Source organism: Canis lupus, chromosome X, assembly GCF_011100685.1.
Source record: "Canis lupus familiaris isolate Mischka breed German Shepherd chromosome X, alternate assembly UU_Cfam_GSD_1.0, whole genome shotgun sequence".
Classification (NCBI taxonomy): Eukaryota; Metazoa; Chordata; class Mammalia; order Carnivora; family Canidae; genus Canis; species Canis lupus.
Window position 1 is genome coordinate 95,864,941 of NC_049260.1, and position 22,780 is coordinate 95,887,720.

General features: G+C 34.9%; 1 protein-coding gene across 6 annotated transcripts in view; it reads right to left on the reverse strand.

Moving 5' to 3' along the window:
- The window catches only part of THOC2 (THO complex 2), a 129,866-nt gene that overhangs the window by 15,421 nt on the left and 91,665 nt on the right, over positions 1–22,780 (reverse strand). For 3 of the 6 annotated variants that reach the window (XM_038588239.1, XM_038588241.1, XM_038588240.1), the window contains exons 16-33: positions 19,971–20,055; positions 19,272–19,365; positions 18,769–18,849; positions 17,072–17,168; positions 14,795–14,912; positions 14,037–14,216; positions 13,139–13,303; positions 8,631–8,906; positions 7,465–7,606; positions 6,839–6,996; positions 5,825–5,953; positions 5,333–5,464; positions 5,061–5,245; positions 4,353–4,531; positions 4,017–4,119; positions 2,920–3,350; positions 2,623–2,681; positions 1,071–1,106 (exon numbers count right to left, since the gene is read on the reverse strand). In XM_038588239.1, the coding sequence (XP_038444167.1) occupies positions 1,071–1,106; positions 2,623–2,681; positions 2,920–3,350; positions 4,017–4,119; positions 4,353–4,531; positions 5,061–5,245; positions 5,333–5,464; positions 5,825–5,953; positions 6,839–6,996; positions 7,465–7,606; positions 8,631–8,906; positions 13,139–13,303; positions 14,037–14,216; positions 14,795–14,912; positions 17,072–17,168; positions 18,769–18,849; positions 19,272–19,365; positions 19,971–20,055 (2,650 nt within the window). Of the gene's footprint in view, positions 1–1,070; positions 1,188–2,622; positions 2,682–2,919; positions 3,351–4,016; positions 4,120–4,352; positions 4,532–5,060; positions 5,246–5,332; positions 5,465–5,824; positions 5,954–6,838; positions 6,997–7,464; positions 7,607–8,630; positions 8,907–13,138; positions 13,304–14,036; positions 14,217–14,794; positions 14,913–17,071; positions 17,169–18,768; positions 18,850–19,271; positions 19,366–19,958; positions 20,056–22,780 lie in introns of all 6 variants that reach the window. The other 3 variants (XM_038588243.1, XM_038588238.1, XM_038588242.1) reach the window with 2 other exon arrangements.

Consider the following 22,780-nt stretch of genomic DNA (forward strand, 5'->3'; position numbering starts at 1 on the left):
CAACTGGCTATGAAAACCAACTGTATTGCAATACATACTTCATTTAGCCAATAAAGAGTTTCACCTTAAGAGAAAGCATTCACACAGTACAGCTAATACTCTTTTGATTAATACAGTATACTCTAAAAACAATGCTACAATTTCAGGACAAAGGCACATTGGCTAACCTAAACTATTAAATTAGTGCTTATTTGCCCAATATCCACAGACATTTCATTATAAAGCTATAAACCTAAAAGCAGTTAGTAATGTCAACTGGCTTTGTTTCAAAATTTCATTTTGTATTGGTCCACCAGGAAGAGATAATACTTAGCAGATATAAGAGGAGGCGAAGTAGAAAATCAAAGTGAAAGAGGGTACAAATTTTATAAGTAGACAAAATAACATGAACAATGGACAATTCAACTACAATAATGAAATGAACTCTGTAATAAGATACACAAAAATTGCACATTATTTTTAGTAGAAGAATACTCAAGAAAGCAGAGTAATAGGCAAGAATCAATACTGACATGCAAACATGACCATCCAGTTGAGTATTCCCCTCCAAGAGAATGATCAGTTGACATTAACCATACTTCTTGATATTATGCTACAACTACCAAATAGGTAGCTCAGCAGAGGCAACAGAAAGTTTTATGGATTGAGATGGGCTCAGTTTTTAGAATAGTTACGTGAATGCATCAAATTTATTTTCTGGTCTTTGGGGTTGTCTAAAAAAGTCCGAAAATAACCTGACGGATTTGTTTTGAGAAATTGAGCAAGCCTACTCCCCAAAATAAATCAATAACCTCTTGCCCAAACCTTAAACTTATTTCCAGATTTTGAAGCATAAAAGGATAATGCACAACACAGCAAGCAAAGAGAGATTATAGAAATGTTGCCACATTACACGCATTTCATAACAATCTCATTAAAAGGGACCGTTGTCATCCACTGTTTCAGTTTGTGAATGTATTTTTAAAGGTTATTCACTAGCTTACTGAATTTACTAGGGTGAAGGTATCTACTAAATAAATGAAGAATTTTTTCTGTTTTACTTAGGCATGATGATTTTAAAAGACTCAAACCTTTGCTGAAGACTCCTTGAGTTCGATGAGACTGTCCTGTAGAAAATGAATGGAGATGACAGGTGAGCTGGCATAGTTCTCAGAACCCAGAGGAACTTTGGGAAGTATGGCTGTAACCTGGAAATAAACCAGCTACTTCTTGTGAGGATAAATCTTGTGATGTCAATTATTATATGAATATCAACAATAAAAAAAAAGCAAAACCATGTAATGGAATTGTAATGTTAAAAAAAAACTAAATCATATGTACTCAATGTAACAAATAATCTTTCTCTGCTCATAATTTAAAAATAAATTTCAATGCCACATTTTTCATAACACTGTACTTAATGTTAAGAAGCTTAAGAAAGCAAAACATTTCTTTCCCTCCACAAAAAGGTTAAAACAGTGGAGGTCACTGTGGAAGAACATTATCTTACATTTTCACAGTTTTTCTTTAATTGGGAGGTTTCAGGTTTTTTTAATTGGGAGGTTTCAAATCTTACTTTACTTATGACTCTACCATAAATATACACATTTTTAATCCTAGCCCAAAAAACTCAGTGGCATTATATTAACAAGAAAACAAAATGTATGTATTCTCTAAAAGAGTAGTCACTTTTTTGCAAAGTGCCTCTGATGGTGAATCTTATGCCTCCCACAAAAATAAGCACTTAAAAAAAAAGTAAGAAAGAAAAAGAAATAAATTACGGTATTCCACCACAGTGCTCTTTATGAGGAATTAGTTAACTTACAGTTTTAAAAGTTCAACGTACTGCAAATTCAAAGATTCCATGAAATTAGATGACTTTAGAATTAAAATTAAATATGGAGCAAGGAATGGCTACCCTGAGTCTTCAAGAAGGCTACACCCACGATTTTGTGCTGCAGTTGAATGCCTGGGGTTTCTCTTTGCTGGGTGGTAGGATTGGATGCCACATCTGCTTTTATCGTAACGCAAGGTTCAACTTGTTGGGAACCCAATGGGTATAAACAAACCTCCAAGGGAAGATACAACAGAAGCTGCATGCTCACTGAATATACACAACTACAGGAGAACTGATCACCAAGGAGACTTTAAAATGGAACTCCTTTCAAGATTCCTTCTTAGAAGGCACACATCGGTATGATGCTCATCAAGAAGCTTGATGAATTCAGAGGTATCTTGTTTATCCTGTATCATCCAGGAAGTCTTCAGTGCTATATATTCTTCAATATTTATGCTGAAAAATAGGCTTCATTCTGCTGAAAAGATTCATTTGCTTGTAGCTACCATTGCACTCCAAAAAAGACTGCTTAAAGCAGTGAGGCACTTCTGGGTAAAATTTCTCTTGCACTTTGAAACACTACAAAATTAGTGCTAGGTCCTTGAAGTTTTAATATTTTTATAATAAAAATACTCAATAGGAAAAAAATATCAGTCCACCAATATGTAAAAAATTCATTTTCTAATGCAATATATAACCTCCAGTGGCTCCAGTGAATACTTGGCACAAGACTTGAAGGAAGTCAGGACACGTATTCCAACCAGGTGAGCCTAACATGGACGCTGCCTTCCTCAGGCTATACTAACCTTTACTGTTGAGGAATGTGATGGAGAAGGGTGGGTATCAATTTTGCGGCGTTTTTGTTCTGTTGGTACAAAAAGAAATGGTCACCATAAGATAGATTTCTACTTTTTCCAAACACTTAAAAAAAAAAAAACCAAAACATCACTTTTAAGGCCATCAAGTATTAGCAGCAGTCCCCCGCCCCCCACCGCTGCTCAATGAAGTCCCGAGATAACTTGCCAAAACAAGGAGACAAGAACCAATTATATATTAACAAGAGCTAAAAGTAAACAAATACAAATAAAGAAAGGCAAACTTGCCCCTTTCAGGCTCTGCAACATCTGATCGGGGAACAGGAGACTTCAAGGACCCAGAAACTGGTGTTTTTTCTCCTCCTTTAACATTTTCCTTTGATTTCATTTCCTTTGCTATATCTCTTTCTCTGGATGGCTCCTTCTCTCTTTCCTTTTCTTGAGTCGATTTTGATTCTACGTTGGGGACAGTGGTTTTGAATTTCTCATCTTTAGCTTTTTCTTCCTTCTTGAATTTTTCTTTCTCTTTGTCAGACTTGGGTGTTCTTTCCTTCGTCTCTCTTGCTTTTTCATCTTTATTTGGCCGCTCTTCCTTCGGTTTTTCTTTACCATCTTTACCAAGTACCCTGGCCTCTGGAGTAGTAGCTGGAGTCTTTTCTTTTTTCTCTTTTTCTTTCTCTTTCCCTTTTTCTTTGTCATTTTCTTTAACAGCTTTGCTGCTTAAGAATAAAAACACGAAATTTTAAGACAAAGTCATAAAACATTCCATATTATAAACCATAAAGGGTTTCTGACTTCAAAAATACTAGAACTAAGAGTACTCCTTTGAAAACTCAAGGACCTTAAGGCAAGTAAATAGGAAGTACTCTTTATTCAGTAAATAATGAATGACCAGATTCATGAACACCAGATTAAAAAAGAATGATTAAAGTGACATCAGACCCTTTTATGTGTATGCTCATAATCTCTGAGGATTACAAGGTAACAACCAAAAATTATCCCACAAGCCAACCAAGGGTGCTAATATCAGGAACTGGATTACTCGGCTGTATGGATCACTGGTCTAAATCAGGGTAGGCTTCTATTATGTTCATTATCCTCACCTAGAATGTCCACAGCAAGCACTAAATCCTAAAATGTTTTTCTAACTTCACCACCTACCTTCACCTGCATAACTCAGCAGGCAAACAAAGTTGGTCTCAGCATTATACAAAACATAATGAGGACAGTTAAGCACATCATCAAATTAGGGATACATATAAAATTCCAAGGTCCAACATAAATGACTTTCATAGTCTTTAACTACCACCCTCTTTCATTCATGTCCAATGAGGTTAAAATCATATAAGAATTCAGAATCCTGACATACAGCACAATGTTCCTACCTGTTAGAGCTACTGTTTCCATTGCTTGAATTCCCTTTCGGTGCGGCACTAGAAGCTTTATTAACAGCTTTCACACCACACTGAGATCTCTCCCTTGATTTATCTGAAATAAAGGTAAGGTTTTATTTGACAAGTCCCTAATTGTAAATAAACTACAATTTCACAGCAAAATGATCAGAAATTAAATAGAAAGGGCTAATTATTTAACAGTTAAATACTCCTACCTAAGAAATAAACTATAATATCAAGCCAGCATTTTTACTTGTCATGTGATATAAAAGATATAAGTTGGTGGAAACAAAACTATTACTTATAAATTTCTAGAAATAAGCATACCAGTCTCCTCAGTACTGCTTTCATCCGATTTAGATGCACTTCCTATCGACGATGAAGAAGGCCCACCACCAGGCCCATTTTGTACACTGGCAACTGCATTCCTCGGAGGGGGATCTTTGTGATGAAACTCATTTTCAGGTATCATGTATGACTTTCTACTTTTCAACTGCCCAGAGTAGCTGAAAGTCGCACAAAGTGTTTAAATATACAAATACAAATCAAAAGCACAAACATGGAGCTTAAAAGAATAAAATTGGCAAGTTATTCACTTTGCTACTTGGTTTCAGAGAATAAAAAATATTAATTTTCAATAAGTTCCTGAAGGTCTTTATAGAGAGCCCCAGATGCTTTCTTCTTTTTTTTCAGATGCTTTCTTAAAAATAAAAATTTCAATGTAAACTAATCCTTAAACTAAGATGCCTTTTTTTCCACTAGTGAAGATCCAAAACTCAACTGATGATAAAATTACATTTTCTCCAAATCAAGACATATTATATATGACTTTTGAAACTATCATCCAGTATAGACCGGAAGCTGATAATCAGAAGTGACAACTCTCACCAGCCTGTGGGAACATGATCGCATAATCTCCCATAATCTCCTGAAGTAAGGCAGAAGATAAACTTCAACACTGTAAAACATTTTAAAGTCTTCAGAATCCTTCTGTCATCTAGTCTCATAAATCACATTAAAGTATAATTGTGTTACCCCATAGCCAATGCATATAGATCTGGCCTCTTCTCTTTTTCTTCTTGGCAGATTTTATGTACTCTTCTTTCCAAAGCCTGACCCAGATTCAAAACTTTGGGGTACCAAGGAAGTATTTTTGTTAGCACAATCAAGATATTCCTGATGTGAGTATATTCGCCTGTTTCAAGGCAATGTACGGATGCCTACAACAAACATTTTAAGATCTATTATTATAAAAGTTTAAGTATAAAGAGAAAAAACCACCTTTGAGAAACATATTTTTTTTTTACCTTGGTTAGTTTGTAATGCCATTTATGTACAACATGTCGAAAATTTTCATAGTCTAATTGATCTGCTTTATTTCCACCATCAAATCCAGTTGCCCGTAATATAGTAAGGAATCCTGGGTAATTTCCACATTCCTTTAAAAAAAAAAAAAGGTTGTTAAAGAAAAATTCTGCCCCCAAAATAGCAGAAGCTGAAAACTTAAGTGGACCAGATTAATGATTCCATGCAAAAACAAGATGTGTATTTGAAAGACAGGTAGTTTTCAAAGAAAGGTTCAGCTTATTCAACGGTATTAATTTGGAATGTCAGTTTGAGATAGGATTTTTTTAAAAAGCACTTTTTAATAATGAATGAATGATGTTTAAATTTTAAACACTGTTTTATAACTCAATCTTAAACTCAGCTTCCCTTTTAGAACTAAACAACCTAAGGATTACTGAAAGTGGTTGTTATTATATACATGGGTAAAATGTAAGGGTGTTTATTAGTCATACCTTTTCATATGTGGCTCTATCACTGTGCCACCTGGTTACAGTCTCTAACATGCAGCAAAGAAATCTTCCATATCGACTAGCTTCATTTTCAGTACAGCTTGCAACTGTGTAAATTATATCAGAGAAAACCTATAGGAAAGATGTTTGAAAAATAAAAAATCAAGGTCAAAATTAGTTCAAAGTATTAAAAGGTTATGTTATAGCAAATAATAACAAACTAAACAGGTTAGTCAAAATGTATCTTGCCCTTTTAGAGTCACTATTCCAGAAACCAAAGATTTTAGCATTTGTGAGGAAACAGCACATTCATAGAGCAACAAACTTTTATTTGAAAAACTGATTTATAACAGATGAAAAAACTATCATTATTATTACAACATAACTTCTTCAACAAAGACTTAACCATAGATATTACTGGGGTTAGGGGGACAGTAAGCAGAGGTGAGGCTGATAGAAACCAGAAATAGGCAGCTGACATGCTATGACATATACATTTTTAAACCACAAATGCAGTAATTTACGATTAAGAAAAAAGCCAGATGCAAATATACATAAATGTGACCATACTGAAAAGCATCCCTGCTTTTATGTATGTGTGAAGGTGTAAGCTGTTTTGTTGTTTCTTGAGGGAGTGAAGGTTAAGAAAAGAATTCTACCTATTATGACAAACGTATAAACCCATATTACGAGTTAACATATTTACCAGGGGTACTTATTATATGTCAGGCACTATTCAGAACACTTTTGTGTGCAGTGACTTGTTTAATCCACAACAATCTTATGAAGCGAGTACTATCATTCCATTTTACAGATGAGAAAACTGAGGCACAGAGAGGTAAAAAAAACCTGCCAAAGATCATATAGCTAGAAAGTAGCAGAGCTAGGATTCAAGTTCAGGCACTTGGCTCTTGAGTTCATGCTTTTAACCATACACACAATAAAACCTCTACAGATTATAATTTTAGTTATCTTTGTGAGACTTTTTTTTTAAAGGTTGCAATAAAAAGAACTTACTCGATCATAGCAAAGAAGTGTGGAAAAATTTGGAGTTTTCTGTTGATGTACCAATTCAACAAAACGAGCACAGTAAACAGCATCAATTGCTGAAAAAATACATCGAGGAAATATACACAGCTGTAGAAATTTTGTGATGGTCTCATTTTTGGTAGATTCTAAAAATAAGGGAAGAATATATTAAGTGGTAAACTTCTTCCTCAAGTGCCTCAAGGCCATTAAACATGACAACATATATTAATTTTAGTGTAGAGAATGCTATAAAAAAAAAAACCCACAAACTCTTTATAGTTTGTAACCAAAAGGTCATGCCTGGGATAAAACTTTCATTTGCACTCTGTGGACATTTCTCTCTCTATATTTCTCCAGAAACACGATTTCATACAGAAAAGTTGAATGATAAGCTGCCAATATTGTAACTGTAAATTAATTAATTTCACCAGCAAACTACATCAGTTCCTTCAGTGAACATGTGAGGTTGACTCTGCCTTAATGAATAACCAAAGAATGGGATAGTGAACACTGAGCTGAAATACAAACATAATACACTTCAACACATCTGAAGTTATAGAGGTCTGCTTTTGTAATTTGGCAGTAGCAGGAATGTAACAATTCCAACAACTTACTTGCTAAAAGCCAGTTGTCCTTTTCCAGTTTCAGTCTTTGTAGAACTCTCTGTACATGTTCCATCTGTTTCTTTTCTTCTTCAAGAAGCTTGTCCTGAAGGGCAGTACAACGCTCCTTCTCTTTTTTCTTTTTATTTGGAGGCTACAAAGTATAAGTTGGATACTTTTCTAACTACAAGCACATTACTTCCCCTTCTTTTAATTAAAAAATTCAAAAAGAGGTCAATGCTGATGTTTCATATTAATTACTTCACAGGGATACTGAGGAGTCTACTTGGATGTGCTTTCACCTCCATTCAACAAATCCAAAATCTGGTCTTCACATCAAAACAGGCCATCTTCCTAGCACTGATACTTTTAATCTCAGGCATGAAGTCATCTTTGAACTCTTCTTTCTCCATCATTCCAGTATCCCAACTGCTTACCAAGTCTCATGCATTCCCACTACCTCTACCAATAATCCATGTTCTCAGTACTTCACAATGAATTACCCAAAGAGCCACCTAGCTGGACTCCAGCCTGATGCCAGTCCCTTCCCCTAACAAATGTATTCTTCATACCACTGTTAAGAGCAATCTTTTCAATTATCATTTTTACCATTATCACTTCCTTGCTAAGGAATCTAACTCAGCTCTCAATTTTATCAAGTCCTCTAACTTTCACTGTTCTGCATAATCTGGTCCATCCTAACCATTCACTAAATTTATCACTAAACCCATTCACAACAGTAAAAGTAGTCTCTTTAAACCTTAAATTACTTCACACCTTTGCTGAAGCTTTTGAGTGACCAATCTGCCTCCCTATCTCCAAACTATCTTCAAAGCCTACCCAGCTCAAGACTCACCTCTTCAATAAAGCCTTCTCCTAAAGAGTTCTCTTCTGGGGAATTCCTAATGCTCTTACATTTGAAGTTACACAGATCATTTTAAGTTGCTAACACAGTCTTCAGTAAAAAAAAAAAAAAAAGGCAAGCTCAAATACCTTTTGTGTGATCATAACTGCCATGTATTCATTCACCAAGCCCGGCCCCCACCACAAACTCACTTAGAAAAATATTATATAGCAGTAAGATCACAGGTTTAAGGAACCTGAGCTAATACAAAGTATAGGTAATTGAATTAATACCATAAAATTGCTGTACTTGACCTACTAGAACAAAAACCTACCATTTCCTGATTGTCATCAATTGCTTTCATCTGGACTTTAAGTTTATTGACTTCCCGTTCATAGCTGGTGTGTGGAACTGCAAGGTCATACATTGTCAATGACCAAAATGTGGCATAGAATTGAGGGCTGATGTCATCCCAGACTTTGGAAACATGTAAGGAGACCACTGCTTCATGGACAGGAGCCATCACCATTTCACATGATGTAATGTACTTGTGAACTTTATGTTGCTGTTTACTTCCCTTTTCTGATTTTTTAAGTTCATCATACTTGGACTGGAGATAAAAAGTAAAAACAAACACAAAACAATTTATAGTACTGACTTTCATAGTATAAAAACCAATATTTCCTTCTCAAGAATCAGAGGACAGCCAATCAAAACTGTTGTAGGAATTCTAAGTTCTTATCAATGGCATTTATTTTAAGATAAATCATCCCTGGAAGCTGTTCTAATCTTTAGTTCTTTGTGCTCACTAGGAGCTTTTCAGAAGATTCTTATTAAACCTGACCTGTTATGTAAATAAATAGGGTATATGTATCCCCTCCACCATCCATATCTCCCACCCTACTCTCTCTTACTCTACATTAAGGACTGAACATATAGGATTTCCACTCCTGCTTTAAGATCTTCAAGAGAACCAAGTAAAGGGTCTTAACTCTAGTAAAGAAGCATAATGGAACTAGTAATAAGCCAACCAGCACAGAATGTTTTATTACTACACATAGCCCCTATTCGCCATTACAATCTATTAATTAAGAAAGCAGATTAGAGGGAAAAAGAAAAAAGTGGATTGGGATGCCTGGCTGGCTTAAGTCAGTGGGGCATGCAACTTTTGATCTCAGGGTTGTGATTTTGAACCCCATGTTGCGTATAGAGATTATTTTTAAAAAAAGAAAGAAATTGGATCAACATTAAGAAAGGCTATGAGAAAGTTACTATGAGACTGCTGCTAAGTAGAGTGATGAGGGGATTCCCAGGATGCAAGAGTATAGTGCCAAAACTGGCAAAGTCCCAAGCAAACAAGGACAAGCTGGTCACCCTACTACTAAGCTAAATAAGACTTTTTAAAAAGATTTTATTTATTTGAGAGAGAGAGAGAACATGCACGAGAGAGAGAGAGAGAGAGCACGAGCAGCAGGAAGGCCAGAGGGAGAGAGAGAGAAGCAGAATCCCCACTGAGCAGGGAGCCCAACATGGGGCTCGATTCCAGGACACTGGGATCATGACCTGAGCAGAATGCAGATCCTCAACTGACTGAGCCACCCAGGTGCTCCTAAATAAGACTTTCTATGAATGGATATGGTGTATTAGAGTTTAAAACATGTGGGAATGGACACTGCAGCTTTTTTAGACCAGACTGGTTAATCCTAATTTAGAAGAGAATCTGAGGAAAGCCATACTTTTAAGAGTATGAGGAAAAGAATCTGTTAGTACAGTGGGAGGGTACTACATTATTAGATCATAGAGTATAATACCAAATGTAAAAAAGAAAATAACACAAAGTATTGCTGCTATTATCTCATGTCCTTCAGACTCTTTAGGATGAAAATTTTGTTTGGGTTAGGCATCATTCCTGAAGGTGAACCTCAATGAAGATATAAAACTCACTTCTTTTTTGTTAGAAAAGCATTTAAATCATCACAGTTTGTACTAAACATGGAACCCAGAACTAGAAGATCAGAGGTCAAAGGTTCCACTTTCAGTTCTACATTGTGATAGGCAAGAGTCTTGGCTACTTACACTCCAGCTGTCTTCCCTCCTGAGTGCCTCTATACACCAGGCTAACTGGACTGAAGACAAACCAAGTACTTTGTTCCAGAGGGTATCTCAAGCAGCAACTTACAATTATTAAAATATAATTACAACTGAGAATCTTACAGTTTTTCTCTAAGTGGGAAGATTTATCTTCTGTTAACCCCATTTAAGAAAGCAAGCTGATAATTATTGAGACCACACAGGTGACAAAACTACAAACAATATTACTTATGAGAGAGAAGTCCCAATTACATCACAGACCTGAGAGAATAGTAGCAGGAATAAAAGAAAGGGTTTTAAACTTTGAGACCTGGTCCTGTCCATGGTAACTAGTATCAATCTACATGAGGCAGAATGACATCTGCTAAAGTTCTAACAAAACATAGGATAAGTAGTGCTGAAACTCCCTACATAGGATAGCTTAAACTACTTGATTTGGGCAAGATCTAGAACATAAACTGGGAGAAAGCCTTTCTTTCAGAACTGAGTTACAAGGTGAGTCTCAATAATTAGAACTTAAAATTAGGTTTTTAGGTATGAGAAAGTAATGATGGGGTATGGACAACCCCCATCTCCCCAGTCCTCGGGTTCTGAATCTGTCACTTCTATTACTAGGTGCCCACTTAGTTCCTATCTAGTTTTTAAAAAATAGGCTTGGATCAGAAAAGACAGTTATATTTCATATTTAACTAAGATGAATATTTCCTTGTCTAAAGTTAAACTCCCTCTCCAAGCTTACACCTTCAGTTAAATGGAGAGACATGACAGCTCTACATCTCAAGTCATCCAGTGCACTAAACCTATGGCATAGAACTGATATCCACAGTTAGTGCTATACTTCAAATTCCTGTTCAAAAAGCTCTTGTTGCCATAACCTGAACAGTGTTTGGTTGGCTGAATTATTCCCATGAGAGCCTGCTAATAATCAATTTATGGAAGGGTCCTAGCAGTCCTCCAATAATCATACCCTCTCATCAAAAGTTCTTCAAAATGGGCTCTCATCCAAGAAGCAAGAGCAAGGATCCCCAGGGAAGTCTGGATGTCCATCCAGTGCAACCAAGGTTTCCAAAGAGCTCCTTTTCCAGAGGGTGTTACGTGGCCTATCAGTAACAGACTCATCCCTGATTTAGCTGTATAGTCACCTCTATATAGTTCTTTGTTTTCCTCTGCAACCCAGAGACAGAAATGACATTTCTTTGTTTAGATTTTTGTACACAGGCTATGGAAAAGGTAGCTACTGGCATGAATGACCTACTCCATTTCTGACCTGGAAAAGTTCAGCCAACCTCAGGAAACCAGGTGTTCCTGTTTGCTAGGGTTCAATATCACTGATTAGTGTGTTCACTTCTCAGTATAGCACAGGGCAGGTCAGAATTCCTGAGATGAAGCAATTCTCCCACCTCAGTCCTTCAAGAAATCAGGTCCCCTATTGTATAGCTGAAACTGATCTACTGTGGGGTGGGGAGACAACACAAGACATAACTATGCAAAGAGAGCACACAATTTTCTAGATTGAGAGATTCTAAAGGGGGGAAGAGGCCTAATCCTACTCCTGGTCCCCTTTTCCCTTCTGAAGAATATAGCACAGTATTACTGCATAATGCTAATAAAGTGATAATTAAATCAATTAACAGGTAGTTGTTAGAGGGAAGTAGGACACTTAGCAGCTGATATGTAAACACTAACAGCTGATGGTCGATTAAATGATCAATTAGACCCCAAATTTCTCAGCATCTTTTCTCCACACCTCTACTACACAACCCTACATTCCTACTGGGAACAAAGAAGGGATCCTAGTTTGAGACCAAGACCTTCCCCAAAATCTATAGTGAAAACTTTTCTTACACAGTACAAGATTAAAACCAACAACAAATAAACAGAAGGGCCAGAATTCAAGCCTACACAAAGGTGAAGAATATGCTGGGGCTCCAGTCAGAGTAGAGAAGTACCATAGTTTCCAAACAGAGGCTTGACCATGGTCTGAAGGAAAAGGAAGTCAATTCCCATTAGAGGTCACTGCTCGGAAGGCAGGTGGCAGATAGAGAAGAGGGAGGGCAGTCTCCTCTTCCCCCTACCATCCTTTCAGTCACTATGCGGATGTCCTGCTTGGGAAGGCTCTGGTTTGCTTTGTAGTTTTCTTTTTTTAGTTGTCTCATTTAGGTGGAGAGAAATAAAACAAGAACTATGAATACACCTTTCTGAGAAGTTATATAACACAGCCTATAAACGTTTTTAGAGTATCTGGGGGTGGTTAAGTCTGTCTGTAAGTCTGTCTTTATTTCTCTCAAGGCAGTATGACTAGCAAGTTAACTGACAGGGATATTGTTACTAAGGAAAGGAGCATTTTGCAGAAGGACATACCATATTTTCCTGTTATCAGAATCAACTAGCACTTGTTAAAAAAACAAAAACAAAACAAATCCCCAGGTCTAAATTAGAATCTGGGGACATGGGATTGCGTTTTGAAGACGATTTGCTGGGGACTCTCATTTACATTAATGTTTGAGCACTACAATTCTAAAGGACCCATAAGACATCAACCTGGACAACTGGTGGTATAGTAACAGTAAAATTATAGTACTAATAAGACTTACTTTTAAAAGGATCATTTTCATTGTACACTGCTGAGAGATGAGTATCAAGAGTAAATCCCCAAGAACATAATCTATTATGTGTCAAACTAAAATATATTTACAGTTAAGAAATAATTTGGAATCATTCTTGAATGGCAGCAAAGACACTTACACTTACCGAAATATGGTGTGCATACATTGGCCTAGACAGGAAAAATGCTGCATCGTGGGGTGTATGAAATTCATTACAGAGCACATCAATTGAAGGCACTCGCTTTATATAATCTTCTGTGCTTAGATTAGATGCTAAAAAACCACCAAACTGTACCAGGGTATCATGACACTAAATTTAAAAAATAAGACAAAAAGACAAATGTGCTACCATTTTATGAAACCAACATAAAAATATTCTAAAATGATTATGTCATTTTAACAATATTTTGATTGACATTTAAGAATTCAAATTTTACAACTTAAAAGAACTTCAGAGATAATCTATAACATCATCATGTAATCATATTACCAAAAACGATGCCAAGGTCCTGAAAAGTTGATCAGTCTAAGGCTTTAATAGTCAACCAGGTCTCAAGTTCCAAGGTATTGTTCATCACTTTAAGTAACAGAATAATTTACCCTACATCACATATAACAATTTTATGTATACAGAATCTCCTTGCCCTTAAGAAAACTTCATGTATAAAATACATGTGATCTTTTTTCCCTTATAACATAGTAGGTAATAAACACATTTTATAGGCTAATCACAGGTTTTGCTGCTTCATATTTATAGATATATTTTATAAAGATCACATCAACTTTGTTCTGATTGAAATTCCAGATTTCCAGAGATGAGTAAAGATATGAGAGCAAACAACTTGAAGTTAACTACTTAACTGAGAACCTTATTACATATTATTACATCCCCTGGAGCCTTCTCTTAAATTGTATAATTTGCACAGAATGTTTTACATTAGAGCTGATGTGCAAAATGACATTTTAAAAATTTTACCACAGTCCATATTTTCAATTATCAGGATAAAAAACTCTACATAAACACAAAAGCCACTTTAACTTGCCTGATCATAGAGTTTTCCCACAAGTTTCAAATGTTTCTCTCCACCTTCCTGGAAGATTACCCCATTCCTCTGTTGAGCCATAAGCAAACAGAGAGGAAGAGCAAGATCATGGTCCAATAGTGCATCCTTTAATCTCTGGGAGGATTTTTTAGTGTTTCTGATCTGGCCAAAATAACCACCCTGCATAAGGGAAGACATAAATTTACCAGTGTACAATGTATTAACACATGCTACCTGATTTGAAGAAAAAAAAAAGGTTCAGTTATAGTTCTGAAGATAAAAAAAACTTTACATTCCTTCCCTTTCTTCACAAATTTATTTTGGTGACACTATTGCCAATTACAGTCACTGGCTTAAAGATAACTGTCAATTGTCTTTAAACTTCTGCATATTTTCCATTTTCTACCTTGTAGTCCCTTAAAAAGAATTATTCTTTATTCAATGTGGAAAAGATTCAAAAACAGAGTAACTATGTTCAGATTTACACCAGTTAGGGTATCAGGGACTATAGAAGACTAGATATTTATTTCTCTTATAGATCTATTACTGTCCTTTTTACTTTGTTTCAACTTTTTCAAAGGGTTAAAATAACTAGTATATCTCAATTTTTTAAAGGGAGGTGAGGACAGTCATGAGGGAAAGGTATGTATGGCTTTGACATTTGGCTTCATGTATTTATGTGTTGTTTGGATTCTTTAGTATGAGTATGCATATATTTTGAACTTAAGAAGTCAACTTAAAAAATTAGCAACTCTCACCTCAGCTTTTAGTTGCTCTCCACCAGTCATGGCCTCTAGTTGCTCCATTGTCATTTCCTCTGTAATTTCTATTCCTGCCATTTTTTGTACCACTTCTTTCAATATAAGCAGGTCAAAACTATTTACAAAAAATAAGAAAGTCTACAGTTGAAACTTCAAACATAAAAGTGACTATATATATATTATAATTAATATGCTGAGAATCCCTAAATTATTTGTATATAAATATGGAGGAGAAGGGGCTGGAGCGGTTTTTAAGGGAAAACTGCATTCCTAGAACTATACTGGAAAATATTTGGGGCATGTAATAGGTTTAACTTTTTCCCTTGTAAATAATTTCAAACTTACAGATAGAATATAAAGATATAAAATAGTACAAAGAACACCAATATAACCTTTACCCCGATTTCACCTATTATTAATATTAAAACATTCTTACTCCCAGTCTTATCATTTGTTTTCTCTCTCCCTCCCTTTCTTCACATACACGCACACACATACACAGTTTTTTTTGAACCATCTGAGAGTTAACTTATTTAGTAAGCAACATCATTTTAAGGGCACATTTTGCCCCCGAAATTCCTAGTATATTTCCTAAGAGTACATTTTCTAGGAATATAGCTATTCTCTTAACACAACCACAGCATAGTTATCAATTTTAATAAATCTAACATTGATTTAATACTTTATAGTGCATATTTCATTTTTATCAGTTCACCCAGTAGCACTTCATAGCATAATATTTATTTTTTTTAATTCAAGCATAATTAACAGTTTATATTAGTTTTAGTCACATACAATATAGTGATTAACATTCCATACATTATTCAGTGCTCATCATTGTTTAAGTGTACTCTCAATCCCCTTCACTTCTTCACAGCATTTTTTTATCCTCCAGTACAAGGTGGCCAATACATAGATTTGGTGGTATAGAGCCATCTCTCTAAGCAATCACACACACTTGGAAGTAATGGAGGGAGTGAGGAAGAGAAGAAAAAAAGGAAGGGAATAGAAGTTCCAAGTTGTGGTGTATGAGCCTAAGATGACAGCCGTAAGAACATGTTATTGTGCCAATAGTTATGAATTTTAATTCTCAAAGTTTAGGACTGTCAATGGAAATAACAACTTATAACTTTCAAGATCTTCTTTAATTAGTTAAGTAATGAAGATAAAGTGGAAACCTCCTTTCCTACAAAACAAATACAGATGTTTTTCCAAAGGTAAAGCCAGACATACTCAAAACACAAGTTAATAACAGACAAAAAGCACAGGTTTTGAGGATTCTTAAGTGCTTACTCTCTCAACTTGTCTTGCCTTCCCTAAACATAGTTTATGAAAACAAGAGAGCCCTCATGCAAATTAGTATGCAACAAGTACCAATAAAATGTTTTAATTTTTCTTTAAGCTATCTTTTAATTAAAAACTATATTCACAGTACAGAAAACTGACTTAGATTTTAAAATAATGTTATATTCTCCTGGCCCATAGACATAGAAGAGCAAAGTATATAGGAATGGTGGACAGATGTGCATAGTGAGTGAAATACTGATAAAATCCTAAATCTAAATATTATTTTTTTAAGTTTTCCCTAATCCAAAATAATAATCTGTCAAGAATTACTTAGGTAATACTTGGGTGGAACACTAGATAGCTTTACAAGTTTTGGTTTGCCTTCTACCAGAAAGTTTTTTGGAATAATTTCTAGTTCTTTGATTCTAGTCAGTGTACTGCTGATGAGGTTTAATAGACATACTAATTCAAACTCTAAATAGTAATATTGTTCCAGAATAAAATAATAATATGAATAGTATTCATAAAGAAAAGAGGACACTGCCCAAAAGGTATGTAAGCTGTATCTCCAAGGTTCAAATTTTTAAAAAATTGATTTTTAAAAAATTCTGTGTACACCCTCAAAATAAATATGTTCCTACCAATTACTGTCCAGCAGCAAAATCAATAATGTAATATGTTTTCTCATAAGAGGATTTATAACATACCATATAAACCATTTACTCAAGAGCCTAACAGGCAGTCAAAATGAATTGTCTTTTTAGTAAGTTACATATATAGCCAAAAATTACATTTCTTTCTGCAAAAAAGTGTTTATGTATGAAATTACAATTTCTTTTATTAAAGAATTCCATATAAATAAGTGAGCAACTATTCTACTTAAGCCTACAAAACAGTTTTTCCGAATAATAGCAATCTCAATATCCCAATACCACCAGAAGTAGTCTACTTATTGAATTTCATTTACATATAATTTGCTATGAATACCTTTTGCCTGCCTTTAGCTGATTAGCCACATATTGAAGAAGACCAGCAAGATCAATTGGATATTTACGAAAAACTGCACCACAGAAACTAGCCAGACCTATATGAAATAAAAAAATAGGGCTTTTAAAAAACAGTTCATAAAACAAAAAAACACAATATTAAGTGGCATTTCTCAACTAACTCAATTTCTAAAACAAAATGAGGTAGGAATAATTGTAATGCTGATGCCATTGAAAGGAGCTTTACAATTAATAATAGCTAATATTTATTGAGCATACATATGCTAAGCACTGTACTATGTAAGCACTTTATGTTAATTAATTCATTTAATTTTTGCAATAATCATCTCAAGTTGGTATAAACCAATCAAATGAAGAAAATCTGGAACAGATATATCATGCAACTTGTTCATGTCACATAGTTGGTATGAGGTAGAGCAGTGATTCAAACCAATACGACAGCCTGATTCCAGAGCCTGTTAGGCCACAACAAAATCTTGCAGCTTACTCAGTAAATTTGAATCATCAACAAAACACCTGCCCCACTGCTTGAATCACAAAAACAAAAACAAACAAAAACCACCAACCAAACAAAAAAAAAAAAACAAAACCCTATCTTCCTCTAGAAATATGCTATTAGTTGTGGAGAGGCAAGCAAACAGGTAAAGAATTGCCAGACCTAGAAGCAAACAAAAGACCAATTTTAACCAATAGTCCTTACCACATCATGAGGAGGGAGCAAACCTCAGAAAGGCAAGAGGAAATCCTAGTAAAATCAAGTGACCTGTAGCCTTTTCAACAATCATTCGCTGAGCACCTTAAAGGATATGGACAAAACACAGGTCCTGCCCTCAAGGAGCTTAGAGTCAAGTGAGGGATACAGAAAAGTAAACTGAACTAACTATGATGAATAAAAGGTTCCATGGGAGTACAGAGAGGAGCACGTAATTCTAACTTTTGGGCAGGAGCACTAATAGGGAAAGTTTTCTGAAGAAAAGTGACCCCTAAGCTGAAATCTGTAAGTAGAAGACATGGTGGAGAAAATGAGTAAGCATAGAAGGGTATTCCAAGTAGAGGCAATAACATGTGCAAAAAGGCCACAGAAAGTACAAGTTCAGTATTACTGGATCCTAGAATATTAGGGAAGGGCAAAAGATGACCCTAATACACCAAGCAAGGACCTGATCCCAAAAGAACTTACTTGTATGACTTTAATGCAGATTTCAGACTTTAAAGGGCAAATGGGGAGCTACTACAAGATTCAGCTATCAGAAACAATAGGTCAAAAGAAAAGAGAACTCACTGCTAGAAATCAAAAGCACAAGAAATTTAAAACAAAACTAGGGTTTCTGTTAACAACCAAGTTTTTGTTCTTTTAAGATGACTGAAACCTCAGGATGGAAATGAGAAGAGTTCCCCTAAGATCAATTCCCCTAAAATAATAGAAGGGAATTTTCAGCTCCCCAGTAATGCTTGCACAAATTCTATCATAGCCAATAGCAGACTCTTGAGTTGGAAAAGGAGTACTATATGAACCGCCTTACACAACCGAAGACTTAGACACTCCAAGAGCAAGCTGAGTGGCTAGGTATTCTCAAGACCTCTTGACAAACAGGCTCTTAACACTGGTAATAGAATACATAACACAGCAATTACAAAAGACAGAAATCTCATTCTTGGAAAAATAAAAATACTTACTCTGAAGCCAGCTTGAGATGGTTGTGTCATCATGTTTCATTCTCTCCTTTTCTGGATTAGCTAAAGCTTCAATAATACAATCTTTCACACATTAAGGAAAAACTTTAAGTCACTACATCTCTAACAAAGACCCAAAACAACAAAATGGCACATCTTGGGGGAAAAATAAAATTGTTAGCCTCAAGTTATTACGAATTATTGAAAATTCCACTCACTGTAGTACCGTCTTTTCTTCTTTAGCCGCTTTTCCATCTTTCAGCAAGGCAGATTCCACCTATATTACCCCATTTAGTAAACTGAACATTCTCTCCCTACACACAACACAGACACACGTACAAACTCACTCCTGACTGGCCAACCTTTACATCAGCCAATGGAAGTAACCTCATATGGTTACTAATGGAACTTAGAATGAAAAAGAAAAAAAAAAGAATGAAAGTAAATGTTCATCATTCAGATCTATGAAATGTGAAATTTATGTATTACTTCACTTAAAAGGATACAGGCCAAAACATCGTAATTCAATGAAGTGAGGTATTTCAATGAATCTACTACAGGTGTTATTAAGTTATCATACTTCTGTATTTGTGACAAGATCTGAAAGACAGCAACAAAGAATAGATGGCATTAACTCCAAAGAGAACTTCGGTGCTAAATAATGGCTATACTTTTTTTGAAAAGAAATAATGCTTAAAATTAAAGTAGCTTCCTTCTACTTTGTATTTATGCAAAAACTACTATTCTATCATTTCTTTAGAAAATATTTTCTGAGGCTACATTTTCCAATTAGAAAGTAATTCCAGGACATATTAATTTGAACTTTGGAATGATAAATGTAAAATGTCTTTTATAATGAAAGTATTATACCTGAATCATAAAGAAATGCTATTCAACTGTTTCTAACAACTAAAATAAAAAATAATGCATCTCTTTATTGATATTTTTATAAATCAACAAAGGGTAAATAAGACAATGTTAGACTGTTAACAGTAGTAGCAGTTACATATGACCAGAAGAGTAGATCAATGTGTTAAATATATTGTATGCTGTTTTATTTTTAATTATATGATGTTTCATTTGCTAAAGATTTTTTTCCCCTAAAACTACCATTTTTAGAATTTTATCATTCCATTTCCGCTTGTGCTGATTTAAAGACAACAAAAAGAAAAATCCCTTAAAATAATATTAACCTCAAAACATACATAATCAAACAAAATGGTTGGATTGCTGTGGCTCAATTTCCCAATTTGTCTTCCAGAAGGCTTCACATTTTCCTTGGTTAAACGCCTACAAGGGGAGAAAAAGGTGGCAGGGATCATCTTAAGTCATTTCCCTCAAAACATTGATAGCTTTGTTATATTATAAGAAACTCAAAAAAAAAACAAAAAAAAAAAACAATTCTTTCCCAAGTATCCAAAATGGATTCAGGTAAAACCACCACATTCTTCATATACGTTACTGTAGGCCTTAAGTTACTTTGATTAGGTGTTCTCACAAAGGGTTTCAAGATTTTGCAATACTTAACATTTTTAATACATACATTCCCATTTTATAGGAAGTCTAATAATCAAAAACTTTTAATATACTCTACAAATACATCAAACTCTTCTTGAAGAAAACCGTAATTGTTTTAGATTTAGAAGTGCTCATTTATCAGCTTAAGGATTAAGATATCAAATTCGGTGTAATGCAATGAAATACCTAATGTATTGAAATATCATCTGTCTCAGTTACCCTAATAGCTAATGCTGCACTCCTTGATATAGGAAGTTCTCTGGTTTTCATATAAACAATTTTTAAAAGTAAAGATTTTTTTAAAAATCAATTCTACTCCTTTCCTTCCTCTAATTCTTCCTCTGCTCAGTATTTCTTTTACTAACATTCTGGAAAATATATCTATGAATGGTTACAGCTCAAAATTACTATACAGCATCTTAAACTCTTCTGGTATTACATAATAAATCTAAAAACTTAAAAAATCCTGATGATTGAAAGCTTTCTAGAAGGAAAATACAATCCAACGAAGGAAATAATGAATTGATAGTTGAAGGAATGGGATCATTCTGGAAGTAACAAACTTGATATAATTCTCTGACGTTTCTTATGACAAAACTGACCCATCAATCAAAATTATTTCATCAACTGCTTCCCTTTCCCATTCTCCATGGCCCCATTTCCTTTTTTCCCCCACAGAAGAGAGAGACCTATCAAGTTTGAAACTTTGACTCTACTCTGTTCCACCTTCAAACTTACTACCACCTGTCCTTACTTCTGTTCCTACTATTTCAGGAGGTCCCCCTACTCGCCAAAGCAAACCCTTCCTCCTCTCTATGCCTTTTATCCCCTTCCCTTTCTGCCTCTACCGTGGAAGAGGGGAAAAAAAATCAAAGGAATACTTTCTTGATTATGTCTTCCCCTCTAGCTACTGTGATGTCTGGCATATGGAACACAATCAATGACCATCTGTGGAATGAACTACCGAATGCCTTACAGCAAAGTCATTTTTTAAACAGTAACCAAAACTTGTGAAATTCTCCTAGTAATAAATTAATACATTCCATTCCCAACATACAAAATTCAATCAACACCAAAATCACATTGTTCAAGCCTGGTGAAACAGTTACAACTAACAAATACAACAAAAATCCAAGATATCCTTCTGTGACATACATTTTTATTAACTCATATTAATATCTTCTATAACAGGCAAAAAGCTAAACACTAGGAATACAAGTATGAACAATAGCTCCTCATCTCAAGCTTAGTCCAGCTGGGGAGATGGACTTAACCTATTTTTTTAAATTTACATTCTTAAATCCAGCAAATTACAGAATAGTACATATTATATGCTATCAGTAGTATAAAAGGGGGGAATAATATATTTGTATCCATCTGTATATACATAAAAATCTCTAGGACAATAAATAAACAGTAGCTACTTATTTTCCTTCAGGAAGACTGAGTGAATAAGGAATGGGATGACAGACTTTCTATCATCTACCTCTTTATATTTATTAAAATTTAAACCATGTGAATGTATAAACTATTCAAAAATTAGATAAAAATAATCATAGCAATGTATCTAAATGGTATGATAGCATCATTTGCATATGGGGGAATGATGGCACAAAAAGAATAGTCAATTGTGCTTGACAGTGTGTGCTACAAAAGGGTTCATTAGGAGCCAACACTGGAACCCACCCTCCAAGGATGAGGAGGTTACCAGATGGAGAGAGGAAAAAGAGAGAAGGAGAAACCTTGTACAAAGAGAAGAAATGAAAAATACAAAGAAAAAGGAGACCACAGCACATCCAGGGAAAACTTAACTGAGCTCAGTATAGCTGGAGGTAGAATTAGCAGGGAAAGAGGTTGGAAATGGGGAGGGACATCACGAAAGATGTCTTACATCACCATGCCATAAAGGCTGACACATAATCTGCAGGCAATGGTTAGTCATCTCACAAAAGGATCTTGAAGAATACAAGGTACCATAATACTCCAGATAGAAGAAATAAGTTAGTGGCAGTAGACAGTGAAAGAGACAGGGTCAAGATATTTGATACTACTTAATATACAGTTAACCCTTGAACAGCATAGAGACTGGGGCAACAACGCCCCCATACGGTCAAAAATCTGTGTATAATTTTTGACTCCCCAAAAGCTTAACTATTAATAGCCTACTAATGACCAGAAGCCTTACTAATAACATAAACAGCCAATTAACACATATTCCACATATGTATTATATATTCTTATAATAAACTAAAGAAAATATTAAGAAAATTATAAGGAAAATACATTTACAGTACCGTACTCTTATTTGTCAATACTGTCAAGTTTACATCATCTATTTACAAGATGCACAGTTTGTCAGTACCTGCATCAATATTTTATGATACAAAACACTGGATGTTATATGCATCACTAACACTAGACATCAAAAATGAAAAGATAACGTGAAAAAGAAATTCATATTTATGTACAGGTATGATGATTCATGCACTGACAATGA